Source organism: Myotis nattereri (assembly GCF_964212035.1).
Source record: "Myotis nattereri genome assembly, chromosome: 7".
In the NCBI taxonomy this organism is placed as follows: domain Eukaryota; kingdom Metazoa; phylum Chordata; class Mammalia; order Chiroptera; family Vespertilionidae; genus Myotis; species Myotis nattereri.
In genome coordinates, this window is record NC_138082.1 from 42,740,891 (window position 1) to 42,761,157 (window position 20,267).

Sequence of the window (20,267 nt, forward strand, 5' to 3'; positions counted from 1 at the left end):
CTTTGGCTAGAATAGTTTCCTGTCTCATCTTTTCTGGTGCTCTTGCAATTTCACTTCCTGAGAATCTATCGCAGTATAATTTTAGAATTAGTAGGAAATAGCTCTAATATTTGGACTCAACTAAGCACCACTTTCATTGGCTTTCCCACATAACCTCTGGCTTATTATTTCTGAACCTTTTGAACATTTGTCTCCATCACAGTACTTAGTTTGTTGTTGTTTTCTTGAAGGGTTCTTTCACTAGTGTCAGTTGCTTCAGGGCAGCTGCGTTATTTATCTCAGTGTCCTCAGCACTTAACACAAGGTCTCGTCCTCAATATTTAGACGGACCCTCGCAGCTTGTAGTCCAGCCATATAGTGCACATGTCCATTTCTCAGCTGGTAACGTCTTCCCTCACTGTGCCTAACACTCTTACCACTTGATGGAAAGGAGGCCGTGGGTACAGTGTTACCTTCAACAATAACATCTACTTTTCAGTTTCCTCACTTGCAAAAGGATACCTTAAAAGTTGGTGAGGAGGATTAAAATAACGACTCAGTACTTCTCTCCCTCTCCTTGCCAGGCCAAATCTCTGCTCTTCTAGAGCAATTACCTAGAGAATTTTGTGGCTGGATTAGGTTTCTGGAATCTCATCCAGCTAACTCTTCTGTTTCCCACTTCCTGTTTCCTTCCCCTTTGCAAACAGACTCTCTGATGGCTCAATTAAAACTAGAGAATAAATCCTTAGCAAGTGGAAAACATTCCCTACCTATTCTTTTAGAAAAAGAGATCTTCCTGAGGGGAGATGCAGTATTTGCCTAACAGCACAGGCCTTCAAAAAAAACACACACAAACCCACATGCTGAAATAGCGAAGGTTGAAAAACAAAATGCTTACTTTCTATATTAAACTAGGCGAACGGCTTTCCTTTCCTTCTGGATTTATCAAGTGCCTGACCCAGAGTACACAACAAGCAAACTTTGGTTCCCTTTCCTTCATCCTGTTACTAGAGATTTTTAGGAGCGAGGACAAGGAACTCCCCAGAGGATTATCTGGTAGCTTCAGAAATAAATTATTCTTACTATGTAGATACCACGTTCAGTTGCCTTTCTTGTTTGCATATTAAAAAAAAAATTTACACTCTAAAAATCAGCGCCACTTTTTCACCTTAGAACGTGTAACCAATAGAACAATCCCACGCACGTGTGTGAGCACGGGGTCCGAAACACACGCCACCGGCGTAGGTGACACACGACAACAGCTTCTGCTGCGGCTTCTCTCCGCTTCTCCGCGCTACCTGGTGTGGTCCAAGTATCTAGTTACTTAGGACTGTCATTCCCATTTGACGGGGAAACTGAATCCTCGCCAGGCAACGTTCCCAAACGGGGGGGCAAACGGGGGCTGGGAGGTTACGTTGTTTGGGCCCAGCTGTCAGATGGACCTTTGACGGGAGTGTTTTTGAGGTTTCAAGAAAGAAAACTCGGCTCATGTTGTTATCTCCAATTTGGAATCAGCCTCACTTGGCATCGGAAGCTCACCACGCACGTGAGGTGAGCGTGCAGTTATCAAGTGACTCCTTGACGTCCTTGGTGGTAGGAGCCTCAGGATCTCCTGGCTGTTTTCTCACCCATTTTTTTTTTTTGGGGGGGGGGGGCTGGTCTCTTCTATGACGTGTAGCACTAACTTGCTCTGCTACCCGCCGGATGACGGCGACCAGGGGGGACTCTTCAGGGAGGAGAACCTTCCATCCGCACCCACCTCCACCTTCAACCCCATTCCTCGCTCGTGATGGTCCTAGAGGACCCATCTCGGGCGTTTGCTTTCTCCGAGGAGATCTGCAGAACGGGCTGAGGAGGCAGAGGAAGAAGGAGAATAATGGTATCGGTAAGAGTCAAAATCCATAGCATCCCACCTCGGGGTCCCGACGACCGGCACCCGCTTTAGCTGTGAAGTCACCGGGGGCGGCGCGCTCAGGACAGCCGCTCGCCCGCCCTCCCCAACGGCCCGCCCGCTCACAGTCACGTGACGGCGCGGCGCGCGCCGGCCGCGGCGCCGATTGGCCGGCGGCGGGAGCGCGGGGTTTGATGGGAAGGAGTTGGCCGGGCCGCTGGCTCTGTCAGTGGCGGCTGCTGCCTGCTCAGGAGGCGGGCTGCGCGGTGGCGGCCGAAGCTGGCCGAGGCGGACGCCAGCGCCGGGCTGTGCCCACTTCTTGACGGTAAAGCGCTGACAATGAGGGCACTTGGGAGGGCTTGGCAGCGGGAAGGCGCGCTGAGCTTTTTCCTGGGAAACACGCTCCGGGTGCCCGCGCTCGCCCTCCACGCCGCCCCCGCCCCTGCCGAGTGGCCTAAGCGCTCCGCGGTGGCGGCCCGGCAAACCCACTCCCTGCTGCGCGCTGACCCAGCCCCGCCGCCCGGGCCCTTGGTTTCCTCGCACAATGGCCGCGGCGGTTCTGGAATGCGGGAGACCCCCGCCTTCTCCCCGGGGCGGTGGTGCCCAGCCCTGTTCGCGGCGGGGGTGGGGTGGGGCGGGGCACCCGGGGGGTGGGGGCTGAGGCGAGCCGAGCCTCGGTTCTGCGGCCCACCTGCGTGGAGGCGGGGGGTCAGCAGGCCCTCCGCCGCGCCTTGGCGTTCAGTGTCCGACCCCGACTTTCTGAGTTGCTCGGAGGCGCCAGGAGTCGGACAGATCGGGAGGGACCGAAAACTGTCAGTGTCACGCGGCTCGGCCCCGGCGTGTGGGCGTGGATTGTGTACAGTGTAGGGAAGCCGGTGTGCGGCGGTTGTCCTGTTCTGAGGAACGGTGGGCCCCGGAGCGGGTGGGGGCACGGGCAGGGGCGCTCAGCTGTCGTGAGCATGGCAGCAGAAGAGCAAGTCGAGTCTGCACCGGTAGTTTTCACTCTTTAATATTGCGTGTTGGGGATGGAGAGGGAGTTGGGACCGGTGAACTAACTCCGTTTTGCTGAGGGCTCCCTCGCCGGACTAAGTAAAACCTGTGACTCACCAACTTTCCCGGGGTCGGCTTTTCCTAATGAGCTCCTGGTTTGTGATGCCTAACGTCACCTGTTTTCTCCTTTCTCTGGGGCCCGGGCGTCACCACTGACAGAACTAACCCTGTTCTGCAGGGTTTTGTGTGGATGTGCATACGCTTGATTTCAGGCTTATGTTCAAACTGACAGGGAATGCTAATCTCTCATCCTCAGCTGTCCCCACAGTTCCTTTGTAGGAGGACCAAGTTGATTTTGAACACATTTAAACAAATACGAGTGATGCATTTAAAATTAGAATTTCATATAGTGTTTATATATTGTTAAATCGGAAAAGGATATAAGAGGAGGAGGACATTATTGGCTCTCATAACTTCATATAAAAAACTTTCTAATCAGATCATCATTTTTTGGTAGTGTTTAGTTCAGAATGAACATTGGCCTACCATGAAGACCAGAACGTCATCATCATCTAGTAAAAGTGCTTTTGGAGGCGTACTTCTTTTCAGTAATTTTATTTTTAAGCAATAAATGTGGCAATTTGAGATATTTCAGAAATGCCTTTTCAGTTATGTACTCGAAAGTTAGAGTTTTGGAACAGACCACTTTTAATCTTAAATTGAGTAGTACATACACTGTGTTATAAAGGTACTGTTGATAGTGGTTGAGTAGTTTCTACTTAAGTTTTAAACTTGATAAACATAACACTAAACTTCCTTTGCTTTTAAAGGCCTACATGTTATTTTAATGGAAGAATCTGCAGAGTACTTTGGTTTATTTTTTATACTAAAGATGAGCGCAATACAATTTCAGTAAAAAAACCCTGCAATTTTATTTTGCAATTTTAAAATTATGAAGCAGGTTCTTTATAGGAAGTTAGAAAGAAATATGTTCATATTAGAAGTACTGTCTGTACTACATGTGTTTTCTGGTAATAGTAATGACAATGGCTACATTGCACTTAAAATTTGTTGGATACTGTACCAAGTGATATATAATTTCATTTAATTCATACAATAATTCTGTGAAGTATAGATATTTTTGCCACTTTACAAATGCAGAAACTGAGGCTTAGAATTTAATTTACCCAAGATCACATAGCTAGTATGTGCTTGAGTCATATTTTGAACCTAGACTTTTTCTACTCCATTATTTTAATATGACTTGAAATGAGCTGAAAAATCTAAAAATAACATGCCCCAAAATTTTAAATTTTGACATCCAAACCTGAGTGTGAATTGCAGTTAATAGAAAAAAAATCATGTACTGTGGGGGCATTATTATTCATTGAAAACATATTAGATGCACCTCGTTTGTAAGGTCATGTCAAGTCCCATTATGATATCAGAGTGGAAAGAGGCTCTCTGTACATGTTCATGGGAGAGTTCTTGGGGATAAGCCACTTGAAATTGAGCCATCTGTCCACTCAAGGACAAGCACATTGATTTATACTTCAGAAAGAAATGCTAGTTATTTGGTCCCAATGTAATTTCCATGTGTTGAAAGGAAGCAGAGATGGGCTGGAAAACAGCAATGATCATAGCAGTTAAAACAACAATTTGTATTGAGAAATTAATATGGGTCAGGCACTGTTTTAAATCGTTTTGAAGGCATGATGTCATTTAAGCCTTTCAACATTTAAGACGGTCCTTAACTATCCCTCCTTTGAAGATGAAGATATTGAGTAACTGAGGGTAACCTATTTGCCCAAGGTTTTATAGTAAGTAATGGGTCACAGGAATTGGAATTAAGATGTTTGGGTGGCAAGGAGGGAAAAAGTGTTTGAAAATAGAAGAGGTATGAAATTAAAGCTATAGAGAAATAGTTGATTTATTTAACTTTGTTATACTTTTATATCTTTATAACATTACATGTGCATTATAGTAAGTTAGCTTCTTTAACAAATACCAGAAATTGTTAGGAAAATTGCTGGAATAATGAGGGTTTTACTGGTTCTTTGATTATGAGCCTGAAAGCATAGATATGGCATTTAATGACTGTTACTCTAATGTTTTAGAGGACAAATTGAAAAGCACAATCCTCTGCTTCAGGGATCTTGAAGGCTAAGCCATAGTTTGTTTCATTAATTCCAAAACAATTCTCCAAGCAAATAATTGATGTCAAAATCAGTATTAATTACAATTTTATGCATATATTTCACATTATACTTATTTTAAAAGTGCTATACAATAAACAAAGGAAGTGCCTGCAGGTTTCTAGTGTCAGTTCTGCTTCTAGCTGGAGTTGCCTGATTTTGGCAAACCATTAGCATCTCTTCCACGCAGATTTATGCATTCAAAGTTAATCAAATGAAGGAATTGGGCTACATGATATACTATACTAACACTGTCTCTTGTGTTTATAACTTATTTTCCACTTCAGTATCTCTGTTTACCAGCTATATGAGAATGGCACAGGTGCTTTCATGTATTTTATATATAAACTAGAGGCCCGATGCACGAAAATTCATGCAAGAGTAGGCCTTCCTTCCCCTGGCTGCTGGCACCTGGGACCCTGGCACCTGGGACTCTGGCTGCTGCCCTCCTCCGACCACCCGCAGGCACCTGGGACCTGGGCTGGCTTCCCTCCGGCCGTCCGCAGGCACCCGGGACCTGTGCTGGCTTCCCTCGGGCCACCCACAGGCACCCAGGACCCAGGCTGGCTTCCCTCTGGCCCCGGCTTGGTCAGGAAGGATATCTGGAATGACTTCAGGAAGACATCTGGTTTAATTAGCATATTACCCTTTTATTATTATAGATAGTTCAATCACATATATAAACTAGACTTTATTTCTGATTTTGTGTTAACTGGTTGCTTTAAAAAAATCAAAACTAAAATGTGTCTGGCTCTAATATATTTGGGGCCTTAATAAATTACTTCACTTCCCTAGCCTCAGTTTCCTCATTTATAAAATGGAGCAATAGTAGTATCTAAATGATAACATTCATGTAATAAAGCATTTATTTTAGGGCCTGCTAGAGTGTAAGTGCTTAGCAAGTGTTTAACTGATATTATCATTGTTGTTATTACTTTCAAATATTAAAAATTCTGATTTGTGATGGCTACAAACTTAACTTGGCATGTAAGTCTGTTACAAATCAAAATGTGTAGGTCAGTTGTGTACAAAACTAGATAACCATACATTAGTTTCAAAATAATGAGATGATGTATACTTTGCAAATACCAACTTAAAGTGGTTCATCTGAATCTCCCCTTCCCAGTCATCTTTCTTGATTATTTTTTAGCATCTTAAGAAGGTTTTAAGGTCTATTTAATGTCTTAACTCAGAAATGTATACTTTCATTCATTAAAGTTCCTGGATTTCCTACAACTGCATTTAGAAATTTGAATATTGAGTTAATATTGAAGGATTAATAATATTTAGATTGCAACTTAAATATGGCTTATAACATTCGTTATATTTATAAACTTCAAAAAATTTTGGGACTGATTATAGTTATTTCTGTCTGTAAAAATTATTCTGTAAGTGAAAGTATTTTATAGTTAGGCTCTTTGTTACTTCTCTAACCAAAAAAGTCCAAGATAGGTATGGCTTGTGCTAATTCTAGCCTATTAGTAGTGTTGCAGAGAGTACTTATTTGGTACTGGCGTTATTATTATTATTTTTATTACATATATGCTTTAAAAAATGTTAAGAATCATGACCCAACTTTTTATTTTATGGAAATGAAATAGTTTTATACATTGGCAGTATGTAACTATAACCTGGTAAAATATATATAAGTTTGAAAGTGTACTTTCACTGGTTCAACTTAAAAGAATAAAAAATTGTATAATTATTGACTGGTAAATTGACTTAGAATATAATTGCTGATACATTTTCAAGCATATGGTAATATTAGAACACATTTCAGAGTAATAGAAAAACAGCTAAATGAAGAGGCTATACAGATAGCTGACATGAAGATCAACTAACTTGAGGGGGACTTAGATACAGTTTTAGAGAGAAATGTTTATTTGGGTTTTAAACAGTAGTGAACAGATGAGAACTCTGAAGATAGAGTGGCTTTTGGCAATGTTTTTTTCTGAGCTATTGGACAAATCACTAAACCTCTTTAACTTAATTTTCTTATAAAATGGTAACAATGAAGGCTATTCTGTGAAAAGTGATAGCATTAACTCTAACTTACAGAAAAGAAAATTAAGGTTCAGAAACATGAAATGATTTACTCAAGGTCACAGGTAGCCTTGAAAACTTTGTTTTCTTATTCAAATGCAGTTGGGTTTCTATATTATTACTTGTAAGGTGATATTATTCTAAACATTGTAAAATACCTTTAATTTCAAATAACTAGTTGGAGACAGCTGAAAGAAAAAGTTGTGTTTAGTCATGTAGAATGAAAATAAAAATTAAAACTTTTCTGACAAGAACAATACGGGGACTTACTTTAAAGAACAGAAAATTGCAAAGTAGTATAAATATACACTTCTAAAATGCCTTGCCATTAAAAAGCTTTTCCAGCTTTATCTTCACTTTTAAATATGTCCTAGTTTGGAAGAAAGGATTTTTTAAAGGATGGACTCTATCCCAAGACTGTCTAAATTATAATTTCACATAAGTGGAGTCCAAAGAAATTAATCTTCTATAGTATTTTTAAGGAGTACTACAACATCTAAATTATAGTGGATAGGCTGTGTGTTGTAACTTAAATTTTTTAAGTGCTTGTTTTATTTCTAGCTGGGAATTTCTTTGGACAATTGATGGTATTTATCATTGTGCCCAGTTTCTACAATTAAAAGATGGGTGGATTATTTTCCCGATGGAGGGTAAGTTAACTTTTCTTTACAGTCAACTTTTTAGTCTGATATGAAAGTGTCCAATAAAGCTATTTGTGAGAGTCTCCTTTGTGATGTATACTTGAATAGTAGTTTGATATTATCCCTGACTCTAATTTTTCTTCTCTTAGAAATTAGTTTTTTATTTGGACTTCAGAGTTCTACTTGCTATATAGGTGTCTAATGTCTCTGTTTAACAATTTTTTCATTCTGACTTATGAATTGTTTTTGTCTCTATGTATTCATGTACGAGTAGTTATCTTTTCTTGTTTTTTTCTCATAATACCTAAATTTCAATCTTATTTGAAAGATAGTTGAAAATAGTATTTTATACAGTACTTACGTTTTTACAGGTTATATTTCTTTGCTTAAAACTTGTTGCAAATATTTACTGAAGTCACACTAAATATACTTTCAGGAAATATAGGTTAAACAGATTTAAAAATGCAGTCTGATTTTAATTGGTTAATTCTTTAGAGGAAATAGCTCAACTTTAGAGCTAGAAAATATAAAATACATTGATAAATATTCTTCTCTAATATAAGAGGAGGTAATATAGTCTAGGACAGTGATGGCGAACCTATGACACGCATGTCAGAGGTGACATGCAAACTCATTTTTTTGGTTGATTTTTCTTTGTTAAATGGCATTAAATATATAAAATAAATATCAACAATATAAATCCTTGTTTTACTATGGTTGCAAATATCAAAACATTTCTATATGTGACACAGCACTAGAGTTAAAGTTAGGGTTTTTCAAAATGCTGACACTCGGAGCTTAAAAGGTTCACCATCACTGGTCTAGGAAAAATTACTTTGCTTATTTTAGACTCCTTTTTACCATAATAATGGAGTCTAGTAATACTTGCTACACAATTTAATTTTCAGCTATTGCTGGAACTGCTCTGTTTTGGATTGACATTATATTTACCCCTGCCCTCCTTTAGAAATCTTTTTACAGAAGATCAAATTTATCTATTTTTTTTGTCTCTTGTGTTAGGTTGGACCATATGAAATTGCCAATTTTCAACAGCTTTGACTTACATAAATAGCAGTTTCATATGGTTCAACCTAATGTTAACAACTCTTGTGGGAACTACAATGAATTGATATTCATTACTCACTTAGATTGTTGAGTATATAATTGGTAAACATTTTCTCAAGTGTTGTATGAGTCATTTTGGCTGGTTTTTATTCTAGGTGGTATTAAAAACACCTTTAACAAACAAGCTCTGCTTTTTTTTTTTTTTAATATATTTCTTTATTGATTTCAGAGAGAAGGGGAGAAGGGGAGAGAGAGAGAAAGAAACATCAATGATGAGAATCATTGATTGGCTGCCTCCAGCAGGTCCCCCACAGGGGATTGAACCCGCAACCCAGGCATGTGCCCCTGGCCTGAATCAAACCTGGGACTCTTCAGTCCACAGGCCAACGCTCTGTCCATTGAGCCAAACCAGCCAGGGCAAGCTCTGCTTTAATGAAGTATTTTTAGATGCCTTTTTAAAATCTGATCTTCAGAGAAGTACTTTAGGAATTCAGAATGATTTAGACCTCCAGAGTCCTAACTGACGTTTTAGCAATAGAAAATAAGACTAATTTTAGTCTTGAATTTTTAATATATGAATTTTTTTTGAATAATATCTGAGAAAATTTTCTTGGAGGAAAATTTGTTTCTCTTGATAAAAATATGTTCTATTGTGTTTACGAATGGTAAAAATGGAGCTATCAGTTAAAGGTACTTCTAGGACTAAAAAGACGTTAAGTGAAAAATGCTTATTTAATCTTATTTATATAGTCTTGTTTATAATTATAATTTTTTAAATCTAAATTTTATTTATAAATAAACAGGAATATATATAGTTTGACAGCATTTGAAAAAACAATTTTCAGTTAAAGTGTTCTTTTATGATTATATAAATCAAGGTGTTTCTAAATTTGCAATACCAAGTTTTAATGCTGTGTCTCATTTCTGTTTCTGTAACAGACAAAACCTTCAACTGTAGAAGTTCTGGAAAATATAGATAAGGTAAGTTCTTTGTTTCTGGGGTGTTTTAAATCCATTTTAGGTATTATGTAAATACTATTTTAGTATATATTATTTTGGAGACTAGATCTGGTATGGGAATTTAGAGATGATAGAGAGTAAGCATGAAAACTCTGATTTACATAATCTCAAAAAAATCCAGTCTATCACTGATTTAAGATTGTGCCAAGCGATAGTGCCTGTTCTAATGGAATTAGATGTGTACAGCATTTGTGCAAATCAATGTTACAGGTGGATAAAGTAGATTATAAAATAGTCTGCAACAATTTTTATTAGCCTGCAAACTTCACAGCTTTTTATGCTTTCTGTGATTATTAAAAATGGCTGTTTCTTGGGAATACTGAGAGTGATGAATGGATTGAAAAATATAGTATAGATCACTGTTTCAATATTTATGAATTCTTTTTATAGCCAAATATTTTATAGATCTTATACAGGAGAATTCCTATTTGATTTAATACTATTTATTGATGCTAGTTTCAAACCTCCAATTTTTGATAGGTTAGAAACGGTATCTTAAAATATTGCATTTAAAAAAGTGATTTGTCAGAATAGGTATTTTTATTTATTTTTAATTTTAGTTTTTCATATGTTCTATTTTAAAATATTAAGATATTCTATTTTATTGAAATTTAAGAGTTCTTTCTATATAATCTCTATCATATGAAAAATTTTTATCAACATGTTTATGAAATTTGAGATTAAATAGTATAAAATAATTTTCTCTTAACAGGAAATTCAAGCATTGGAAGAATTTAGGGAAAAAAATCAGAGACTACAAAAATTATGGGTTGGAAGATTAATTCTTTACTCCTCAATTCTCTATCTGTTTACATGTTTAATTGTATACTTGTGGTATCTTCCCGATGAACTTACAGCAAGACTTGCCATGACACTCCCATTTTTTACTTTCCCATTGATGTAAGTAAATTGTTCTTTTTGTTGACTTTTCCTCTTTCTGATTAGTTTTAATATATTTAGTCTTTTTTTAATTAGAAAAAAAGCAATGTCTCAGATTGAATAAATATGTGTTGTTTTTGCATTTTGAAAAATATTTCTTTAAAAAAATAAAATGATGTTTTGAGCCTTTTCATATAGTTCAACATACCTGAGGAATATGACCCAGTGACATTAGTAATAAAGACTCTGGCAATCTTTTGTGATTCTCTAATAGAGGTCTATCTTCCCTACGTGTATTGGGAATGGAATGGGCATTTCAAATTGTGGGTAGTGGCAAGTGAGGGAGGGTTTGTAAAACAAAAGGAACACCTGCCCCAATGATTCTGAATATATTCCACTCATTCTACTTGTTTTCTCCTCTTTTTAATCACTGCTATAAAACAATTGGCCCTTATGATAGAAATATTTTATAATTTAGTACACTACAGAAGATGTAATGTGATTGAGAATTGAATAAAAAATTTGTCCATTCAGTCAATACACCTTTATGGGTACCAACTGCATAGACATTGGATTATAATGGTGTATGGTACACAAAAATACAAAATTTTTGACTGTAGAGTTTAGACAGCATACATTAAATTAAGTACTAAGTATGATGAATATTATGAAAAAGAAGTGCCAAATGCTATGGGAGGATTAACAGGGGCCCTCACACAATCTGGGGAGGAGGTGGGGGTCAGAGAACGGCCTTTGTATTCATTTTCTATTGCTGCCACAAACTTAGTGGCTTAAAACAACACCCATTTGTTGTATTACAGTTGTGCAGGTGAGAACAGAAGGCTTGACTGGTTCCCTGTATAGGGTCTTACGGGTCTAAGTCAAGGTTATTAGCTGGTCTGGGGTCTTATCTAGGGTCTCTGTGGGGAGAATCTTCATTCAACTTCTGCTGTATCTCTCTGACTCTTCTGCTGTATTCTGCCCTCGGGTGTAGAAAGCTCTGCTTTTAGGGTTTAACAGATTATATTAGACCCACTAGGATAATCTTTCTATTTTATTTATTTGTTTGTAAATATGTTTTTATTGATTTCAGAGAGAGAAAGGGAGAGGGAGAGAGATAGAATCAGTGATTAGAGAGAACCATTGATCGGCTGCCTCATGCACAACCCCCTACTGGGGATTGAGCTCGCAACCTGGGCATGTGCCCTGCATGGGAATCTAACCATGACCGCCTGGTTCACAGATTGGCGCTCAACCATTGAGCCATACCAGCTGGGCTCAATGTGTTCTTTAAGTCCTCAAAACAACACCAAAATTCAAGAGTTGAGAGATCTTTCTAGTAATTCTCCTGTATAAGAAGAGAGAATAAAAAATGTAAAATCTGTAAAGTAATTGCATGACTTATTTAAGGGTCAAAAAGATAGGTATATCTGGCATTTGTAATGGAGAGGAAGCGAGCTTGCAGAATCAGGCAGGATCTAGATCATGGAGAATCATGGAGAAAAGTTTGAATTTCATTTTGGGTGAAATGTGAAGTTTGTAAAGGTTTTAATGGAAGAATGGCTTTCGATTTAACTTAAAAGGATCATGTGTGCTGCTTTGTAGAGATTAAGAGGAGGACAAGAGTAGAAATGGGGAGGAGGCTATTATAGAAGTAATCTAAAAATGGAAGATGGGTTGGATTGCCCAGTGGCAGTGGAGATGTGTAGATGACTTGTGTTTTGGAAGTAAAACTGAGATAGTTTGATGGTAGAAAATAAGAGGTAAGGGAAAAGGAGGAATCAAGGTGGTGATTCTTAGTTTTTTTGGTTTGACATGGGGGAAGGATAGGATCTTTTTCTTAGGGATTACTATAATAAAAATTTTTTTGTCTTAGTCTTTAGTGTAAGGTGTGTTTTCAAATTGGAACTCCTGGAGCTTATAAAATTTTAACTTTGTAGGTAGAAAAAAGAACCAAAAATTGAGGGCATACCATTACAGAATAAATGTCTTGCCATTTTATTTTTCTTTGGAAATCTTTTGGAATGCTTCTTACTTTAGGTCTAGTAGCAGACTTTATAATGCTGTGCGGCTTTCTCTCATTTTCCTTGTATTTTTTCATAAAAAGAGGGGAGAAAAGAAATTTGGAAAGGGAATTAGCATTACTGTGCTAATTTTAATGGCTACCCACAAACTGTGATTTTCTGGAACTGCTGTTATGAGTCAGAAGACTTTTTTATTTTTTATTTTTTGCAAATCATATACTAATTGTTTTTAAAAGTAGAAAAATTTCAATTATTTAAAAATATTTGTTTTTCTTCATTTTGATCTTTCTACTATTTTGAGTATGAAGCTTTATTCTTCTTACTGTGTCCTCTGACTGTTCTGCATCACCTGCATCTAGTATTTCTTGACTGGCTAAGCTTCAGAGCCATTTCACACTTTGTCTCATTCATATCTGTGACCTGGTTCTCAACTGCTGCAGCTTCTATTTCAGTGAACTTTTCTCTCTTGGAAACATAGAACAGTTACCCAACAAAGAATAGAATTGTCCTTCTGATTGATGACAATCAAAAAAGCATGAAATAAAATACAACAACGTGAAAGTGGATGTTATGGTAGATAGAAGAAGACTTACCAAAGGACATTTTCTTTTGTGTGTAGTGTGAGTATTGCTCAAGCTTATCCCTGGACTCTTTTCCCTTGGAAATAAAAGTTTTGAGGGTTTGCTTAAAGAAATGGAGACAAAAGGAGCAATAAAATGTATTGCTTTACTTATCACTGTCTTTATTGTTTGCACAGCTTAGAAATCTATTCAATAAGTGCAAAAAGTGACTATCTCTTGAGTCCAGGTTTTCCAGATACTTTTACTGGACTGAGAAGTCATGGATTCAGGGCTTAGCATATATTGCATAATCATAACTATTTCAAAATTGTCTTTTATGGTAGATTATCAATATATTACATAAGATGCTTTGAGGTTTTATTATATCTTCTTTTCAGGTTGTAATATGGAGGAACTTGCTGTGATTTCAACCTATTGTTTTTCTGCCTTTCAGATTCAATAATATATATGTCTCTGATCTTTGCAACTCTTACTAAAATGAAATTATAGTATAAATGCTGACCTTATTTCATAGGAGTATTAATGCTTAGTGAGGGGGAAGATATGGGTTACAGTTAAATTTTTGTATTTCTACATTATGCTGGCAGATACGCATTACCTCGAGAGTTGGTTCATTTTCTAAGAGCGAACAACCATGAAGCTTTGTCTCTATCTTGACAGACTCTACAAGCAATGTTTTTCTGCCACAGTGATTTTCAACTCATGGCACACATAAACTAATTACTAAAATTACGTGACACCAAAGAATAATCTTTTACCAATCTGACAAAAAAAATTAAAAAGGTATAGTATTGATTTATTCACACCAGACCGCTATTGTTGTGTTGGCTGTTGTCATTTTTTATTTGACAGTGTAAGAGGAAAGAGGTCAGTACTCCTGACTAAATAATCAGGTATTGCATGTTTTACAAATTCTTGTGCCATACCAGTATGATGTGGCATACTGGTTGAAAATCCCTGTTGTACTAAATTGAAAGCCATTTGAGGTTAGGGCTTTGATATTGTATAATTTTTATGCCTCTTTCACATACCTCCTTTTTCCAACTAGCTAGTAACATATTTTCTCAATCCAGCTAGAAGGTTGAAAAACAAAATTTGTAGTCTTTTACACTGATAAAAACAGGTACTTGGCTTGATTTCAGCCAAAAGGCTGAGAAGTGATCATTTGTAGCCTTTGGAAGAAAGTTAAATTATTTGTTTCATGGCACTCTAATAAGAATACAAAGTATCTCTCATCAACTATAGTTGGCTTTTAAAGGAGAAGATATCTGTGAACATTTCCTGATATTTTTACTCAAGGAGGATACAATTGACTCTTTTTTTGTTTTTTCTTCTTTTTCCGTTGATCAGCAGCCTAGCCAGGTTCTCCAGCCAGGTTGTCTCTTTATTCTCCTGTTACAGTTGTATTTTTTTTTTTGTGTGTGTGTGTGTGTTACAATTTTTTTTCCCCTCTAAATTAAATCTTTATTGTTCAGATTATTACATTTGTTCCTCTTTTTCCCCCCCATGACTCCCTTCCTCCCAGTTCCCACCCCACCCTCCGCCCTCACTCCCCACCCACTGTCCTCATCCATAAGTGTATGATTTTTGACCAGTCTCTTCCCGCATCCCCCACACCCCTTCCCCCCCTAACTAAAGGGAAGTTAGTCCATTCCCTTTCTATGTCCCTGATTCTATTATAATCACCAGTTCATTCTGTTCATCAGATTATTTATTCACTTGATTTTTAGATTCACTTGTTGATAGATGTGTATTTGTTGTTCATAATTTGTATCGTTACCTTTTTCTTCTTCTTCCTCTTCTTAAAGGATACCTTTCAGCATTTCATATAATACTGGTTTGGTGGTGGTGAACTCCTTTAGCTTTTCCTTATCTGTGAAGCTCTTTATCTGACCTTCAATTCTGAATGATAGCTTTGCTGGGTAAAATAATCTTGTTTGTAGGTTCTTGCTATTCATCACTTTGAATATTTCTTGCCACTCCCTTTTGGCCTGCATAGTTTCTGTTGAGAAATCAGCTGACAGTTGTATGGGTACTCCCTTGTAGGTAACTGACTGTCTTTCTCTTGCTGCTTTTAAGATTCTCTCTTTGTCTTTTGCTCTTGGCATTTTAATTATGATGTGTCTTGGTGTGGTCCTCTTTAGATTCCTTTTGTTTGGGATTCTCTGTGCTTCCTGGACTTGTCTTATTTCTTTCACCAGGTAGGGGAAGTTTTCTGTCATTATTTCTTCAAATAGGTTTTCAATATCTTGCGCTCTCTCTTCTTCTGGCACCCCTATAATTCGGATGTTGACACGCTTGAAGCTGTCCCAGATGCTCCTTACACTATCTTGGTATTTTTGGATTCTTTTTTCATTTTGCTTTTCCGGTTGGATGTTTTTTGCTTCTTCGCATTTCAAATCTTTGACTTGATTCTTGCGATCCTCTGGTCTGCTGTTGGGAGTCTGTATAACATTCTTTATTTCAGTCAGTGTATGCTTAATTTCTAGTTGGTTCTTTATCACAACATTGAGGGTCTCACTAGATTTCTTGAGGATCTCACTACATTTATTGGTGGCTTCTAGAAAGTTCTTGAAAAACCTTAAAAGTGTGGTTTTGAACTCTATATCCAGTAGTGTGCTTTCCTCTATTTCTGTCATTTGTGTCCTGTTTCTTTGTCTTGGCATTTTTTATGCTTCGCTGTGTTGATAGAGTGGCTTTCTGTGCTAAGTGTCCTATAGGGCCCGGTGGCTCAGCCTCCCCAATTACCTGAGGTAGACACTCTTGTTGCACTCCCTTGTGGGCTTTGTGCACAGTTTTGTTGTAGTTAAGCCTTGATTGTTGTAGGTAACACTGAGAGGATTTGACCTCCAGGCCAATTGGCTGTGAGATTCAGCTGTGTCTACAGTGGGAGAACTTCTGTGCTGAAGACACCCTTATGGGGCAAGACTTGCTTCAGTGGGGCTTTGGTGCTCACTGAGTCTGCCCCCTGAGTGTGTCCCTTATGGATCTGTGGAGTTATAATTGGATGGTCCCACTCTGACCACCAGGTACACTGGCTCTTGGGTCTAAGGAGGTGCTAATCTAGCCTCTGCCTGAGGCTACTCTGCAGAAGCCAGCTGTAAAGCAATGCAAGTTGCCCTGGGGCCTTGGGCAGCTGTAGTTTGTTAAGTAGTTTTCAGATTACAAAGTGCTGGGCCTTTCATATGCAAAAGCCTCCTAGCACAGCTTGGCCGGGACGGAGCCCCAGGGGATCAACTGGACGGGTGGAGCGAGCAGTATGGCTTCTCTCCGTCCTGTCCTCAGAGGCCCCGGCAATGGCTGCGTGTGCCTCCGAGAGAAAGCTGCCCTCGAGTTCCAACTGATGCCAGATAGTCCCGTTTCTCCCGTATGAGTCTGGGTTTCCAGACACTCCCCTGGAACTGGAGCTCAGAGCCTGAGACTCCCTCCCGATTGAAAAAGACAATTGTGACCTCAGCCGCCAGCCCTTTCAGCATGCACCTCTGCACCTTTGTATTTTACTTCCGCACCGCACCTCCTCTGAGTCTCGGTATGCTTTTCTCTTTCCTTCTAGTTGTAGAATTTCCACTCAGCCAGCCTTCCTGTGGTTATGGATGATGTCCGTTCCTTCGTTTAGTTTTATTTTTGAAGTGGTTGTGCGAGGCAGCAATCTCCGGTGTTTTGACTATTGACTCTTGAACCAGGTGGAGATAGGGGCAATGATCCCCCTCCCCCCACTCTGATGCAGCTAGAAATCCATCCACATATAGCTTTTGACCCCCCCAAAGTTTTAACTACTAATAGCCTACTATTGCCAGGAAGCCTTAATGATAACATAAATAGTTGATTGATACATATTTTGTATGTGTATTATACTGTATTCTTAAAGTGAGCTAGAGAAAAGAAAATGTTATTAAGAAAATAATAAGGAAGAGAAAATAACATTTATTGAAAAAAATTCCACATATAAGTGGACCCACATAGTTCAAATCTGTGTTGTCAAAAGTCAACTGTATTTACTTTGGTAGGTAAGAAAATCATTTCGCAAGTATTCCCTTTGCAATATTGATAATATTTGAATATTGATAGATAATCACTTGATAGATTTTATACTTAAAGAATTATGTACTGAGACATAATTAAGAGACACATCCTATTCTTTGATTTGAAGACTCAATATTGTAATGAGATCAGTTTTCCCTGGATTAATCTAAAAAATGTGTTATCATAATAAAAATAACAATGCTTTAATAATCATGGTACCCTTCTTTAATTTTTAATGGAAAAATAAGCACCTAAAAATCGTCTTGGAAATTCTAAAAAAGGAGAAGAATGAGAAGCAGAGGCCTACGAGGCATCAAATTCATTATAAAACTTTGTTAACTAAAAGTTTGGTACAGCATATAAATAGAGACAGAGACCAATGAAAGAGACACAGAATCCAGGAATAAATCCCCAAATGATTTTTTATGTATGGTTTTTATATATGATAGAGATGACATTTCAAATCATTGGGGGGGAAATGATGTTGAGTTATACCGAAAAATAGATAAAAATTAAATATAAAGCTTGATGCCTGCCTTATATCAAAATAAATCATTCTTCTTCTGTCTGAATATGAAGATTAGTCTTGCTAAAACCTTTGATAGTTAAATAAACAGACAAAATAGTCAACATAGTTATAAATATTGAGACCTATATATCTTTTCATTTTTAGTTTTATATAGTATTTAAATCTCACCTAAAAACATTTCAATAAATTAGATAGGGCTTATGTGGTTGTTGGAAAGAGAGCGCATAAGTTTGGCAGAATGAATGAATGATTTCTCTTTAAGCTCCGCCTTCTCTGTGTCATTGATGGGACCAAACTAAGCAGTTTCTGCCTATAGCATGTATGTCTTATTTTCATTGTGATAAACAAGGCTTTATTACACCTTGAGAAGTTTCTCTTGCTACCTCTTTGTGAGATAAGCCATTTTTCTTCTCTGCTTCCACTCTTTTGATTCCCAGCATGATTTCCATTGCTTTTGGGAGCCCTAACACATATTTTGAGGGTTGGGTTTTAGCTGTATTTTAGTTTTACCAGAAAAGGAATTTTTGATTTTGCTTTTTGGATTATTTCCAGAAGAGGAAGGGGAAATGTTGATTATGTCACGTTTCTCAAAGTAGGAGTCAGTAATGGTATCTTTAATGTCTTCAGAAAATATGTTGCCACATTTTCATAAATTATGTTTAATTTGGAGAGAAAAACCTTTCTTGAGATAACTGAAACATAGATTCCTGATGTACTTTAATTCTTTTTTGAAATTTTATTTTTAAAATGCTATGAATTTAATTTGGCCTTAAAGAATAACTTACATGCACTTTCAAGTCTTGAAGACTTGACACATGGAAATTTGATAGCTCATTTTCTCCTGCAGTAGTTCTGATCAAAACCAAAAAGAGAATTTTATTGTCCATGATGGTGGATTAATGAGTTTTATTTTGAAGTAAGGGAGCCTATTTCAATTCTTGTAGTTTATACACTTTGAAAATTACATGTTTGGTTGTTTTTTTTTTAAAAAATGTTCTTATTAATTTTAGGGAGAGAGGAAGGTGTAGAGAGAAAGAGAGAGAGGGAGAAAGAAACATCTATGTGAGAGAGGAACATAAATCAGTTGCATGCACCCTGACCAGCTATCAAACCTACAACCTGGGCATGTGCCCTGACTGGGAATCGAATCAGCAATTTTTTTGTGCATTGGACGATGCTCAATCAACTGAGCCACACTGGCCAGGGCAAAAATTACTTATGTTTTCTAAAAAGTTTCTACTCATTTAAGAAAATTTACTGATTTACTGTAGAATTCCAGGCGCTATCTCTGTGATTTTTTCTCTCATGTTTTCTGTTTTTGTTCCCTGTACTTTTTTTCTAATTCACCTCTCAGCTTGCCACTATTTCAATTTGTTCGAAGTGGAGAAATATCATGGGACTTTTTTACTGTTGTGGGATCCGTGAGGGTTATGAGCCTTATGTTTAACCTCTCCTCTCATCTTCCTCTCCTTGATAAGGACAATATTCAAGGGTTTTTTAGTGCTTAGGAGTTTTTTAGTGCTACATCAGAAAATAACATAAGTACCATGTGGGAATCTGGTGTGGTTATTTGGTGTTTTCAGATCATAAAAATAACAATATAAAAAGCAAGTATTAGTTATCTGTTGCTGTCTAACACATTGCCCCAGAATTTAGTAGCTTAAATCAACAAATGTTTATTATCTTTTATAGTTCTTGAGGGGCAGGAATGTGAGAGCAGCTTAGTTGGGTGGTTCTGGCTCAGGGTCTTTTATTCATATACAGAGTGTACAAATTTCATTTAAGCTGTTGGCTGGGGCAGTAATCATCGCAAGGCTTAACTAAGACTGGAGAATTTACTTCTAAGCTCACACATGTAGTTGTTGGCAGGCTTCAGCTCCTCACTGGCTGTTTGCCAGAGATCTCTGTCCCTTGCCACAAGGGCATTTCTATAGAGTTCCCTGAATGTCCTCATGTCATAGCAGCTGGCTTCTCTCAGAACGAGTAATCCAAGAGAGAGAAAGATAGTGAGTGGAAAAGGAGGTCCAAGATGCAAGCTGTAATCTTTTATAACATAATCTTGTTGTGACATGCTATCCTTCCTGCCATGTGCTATTGGTCACACAGATCAACATTAATGAGAGAGGACTACACAAAGATGTGAATACCAGGAAATAGAGCACACTTGTGACTAGCTTGTGAGCGCAATCCCAGGTGATTCTAATGTGAAGCCAAGATTGAGAACCACTGTCTTAATTGTTGATACTTAGTACAAAGGGATTCTAAATTTTGTTCCTAATCTTTTGTGGAGTTCATAGACCTCTTTGAGAACGATGAAAGCAGTGATCTCTCCAGAGAAAGGCGTTTATTTAAACAAAGGCAATTTTACAATTCAAAAGAGCCTCGGAAGGCCCATGGATTTAAATTG

At 37.8% G+C, this 20,267-nt stretch overlaps 1 protein-coding gene across 1 annotated transcript in view; it reads left to right on the forward strand.

Moving 5' to 3' along the window:
* The first annotated feature begins 2,045 nt into the window (after window positions 1-2,045).
* The window catches only part of LNPK (lunapark, ER junction formation factor), a 73,484-nt gene continuing 55,262 nt past the window's right edge, over window positions 2,046-20,267 (forward strand). The window contains exons 1-4 of the mRNA XM_081095622.1: window positions 2,046-2,195; window positions 7,660-7,748; window positions 9,744-9,785; window positions 10,537-10,724. Coding sequence (XP_080951748.1) covers window positions 7,722-7,748; window positions 9,744-9,785; window positions 10,537-10,724 — 257 coding nt within the window. The 5' untranslated portion in view covers window positions 2,046-2,195; window positions 7,660-7,721. The remainder of the gene's footprint in view (window positions 2,196-7,659; window positions 7,749-9,743; window positions 9,786-10,536; window positions 10,725-20,267) is intronic.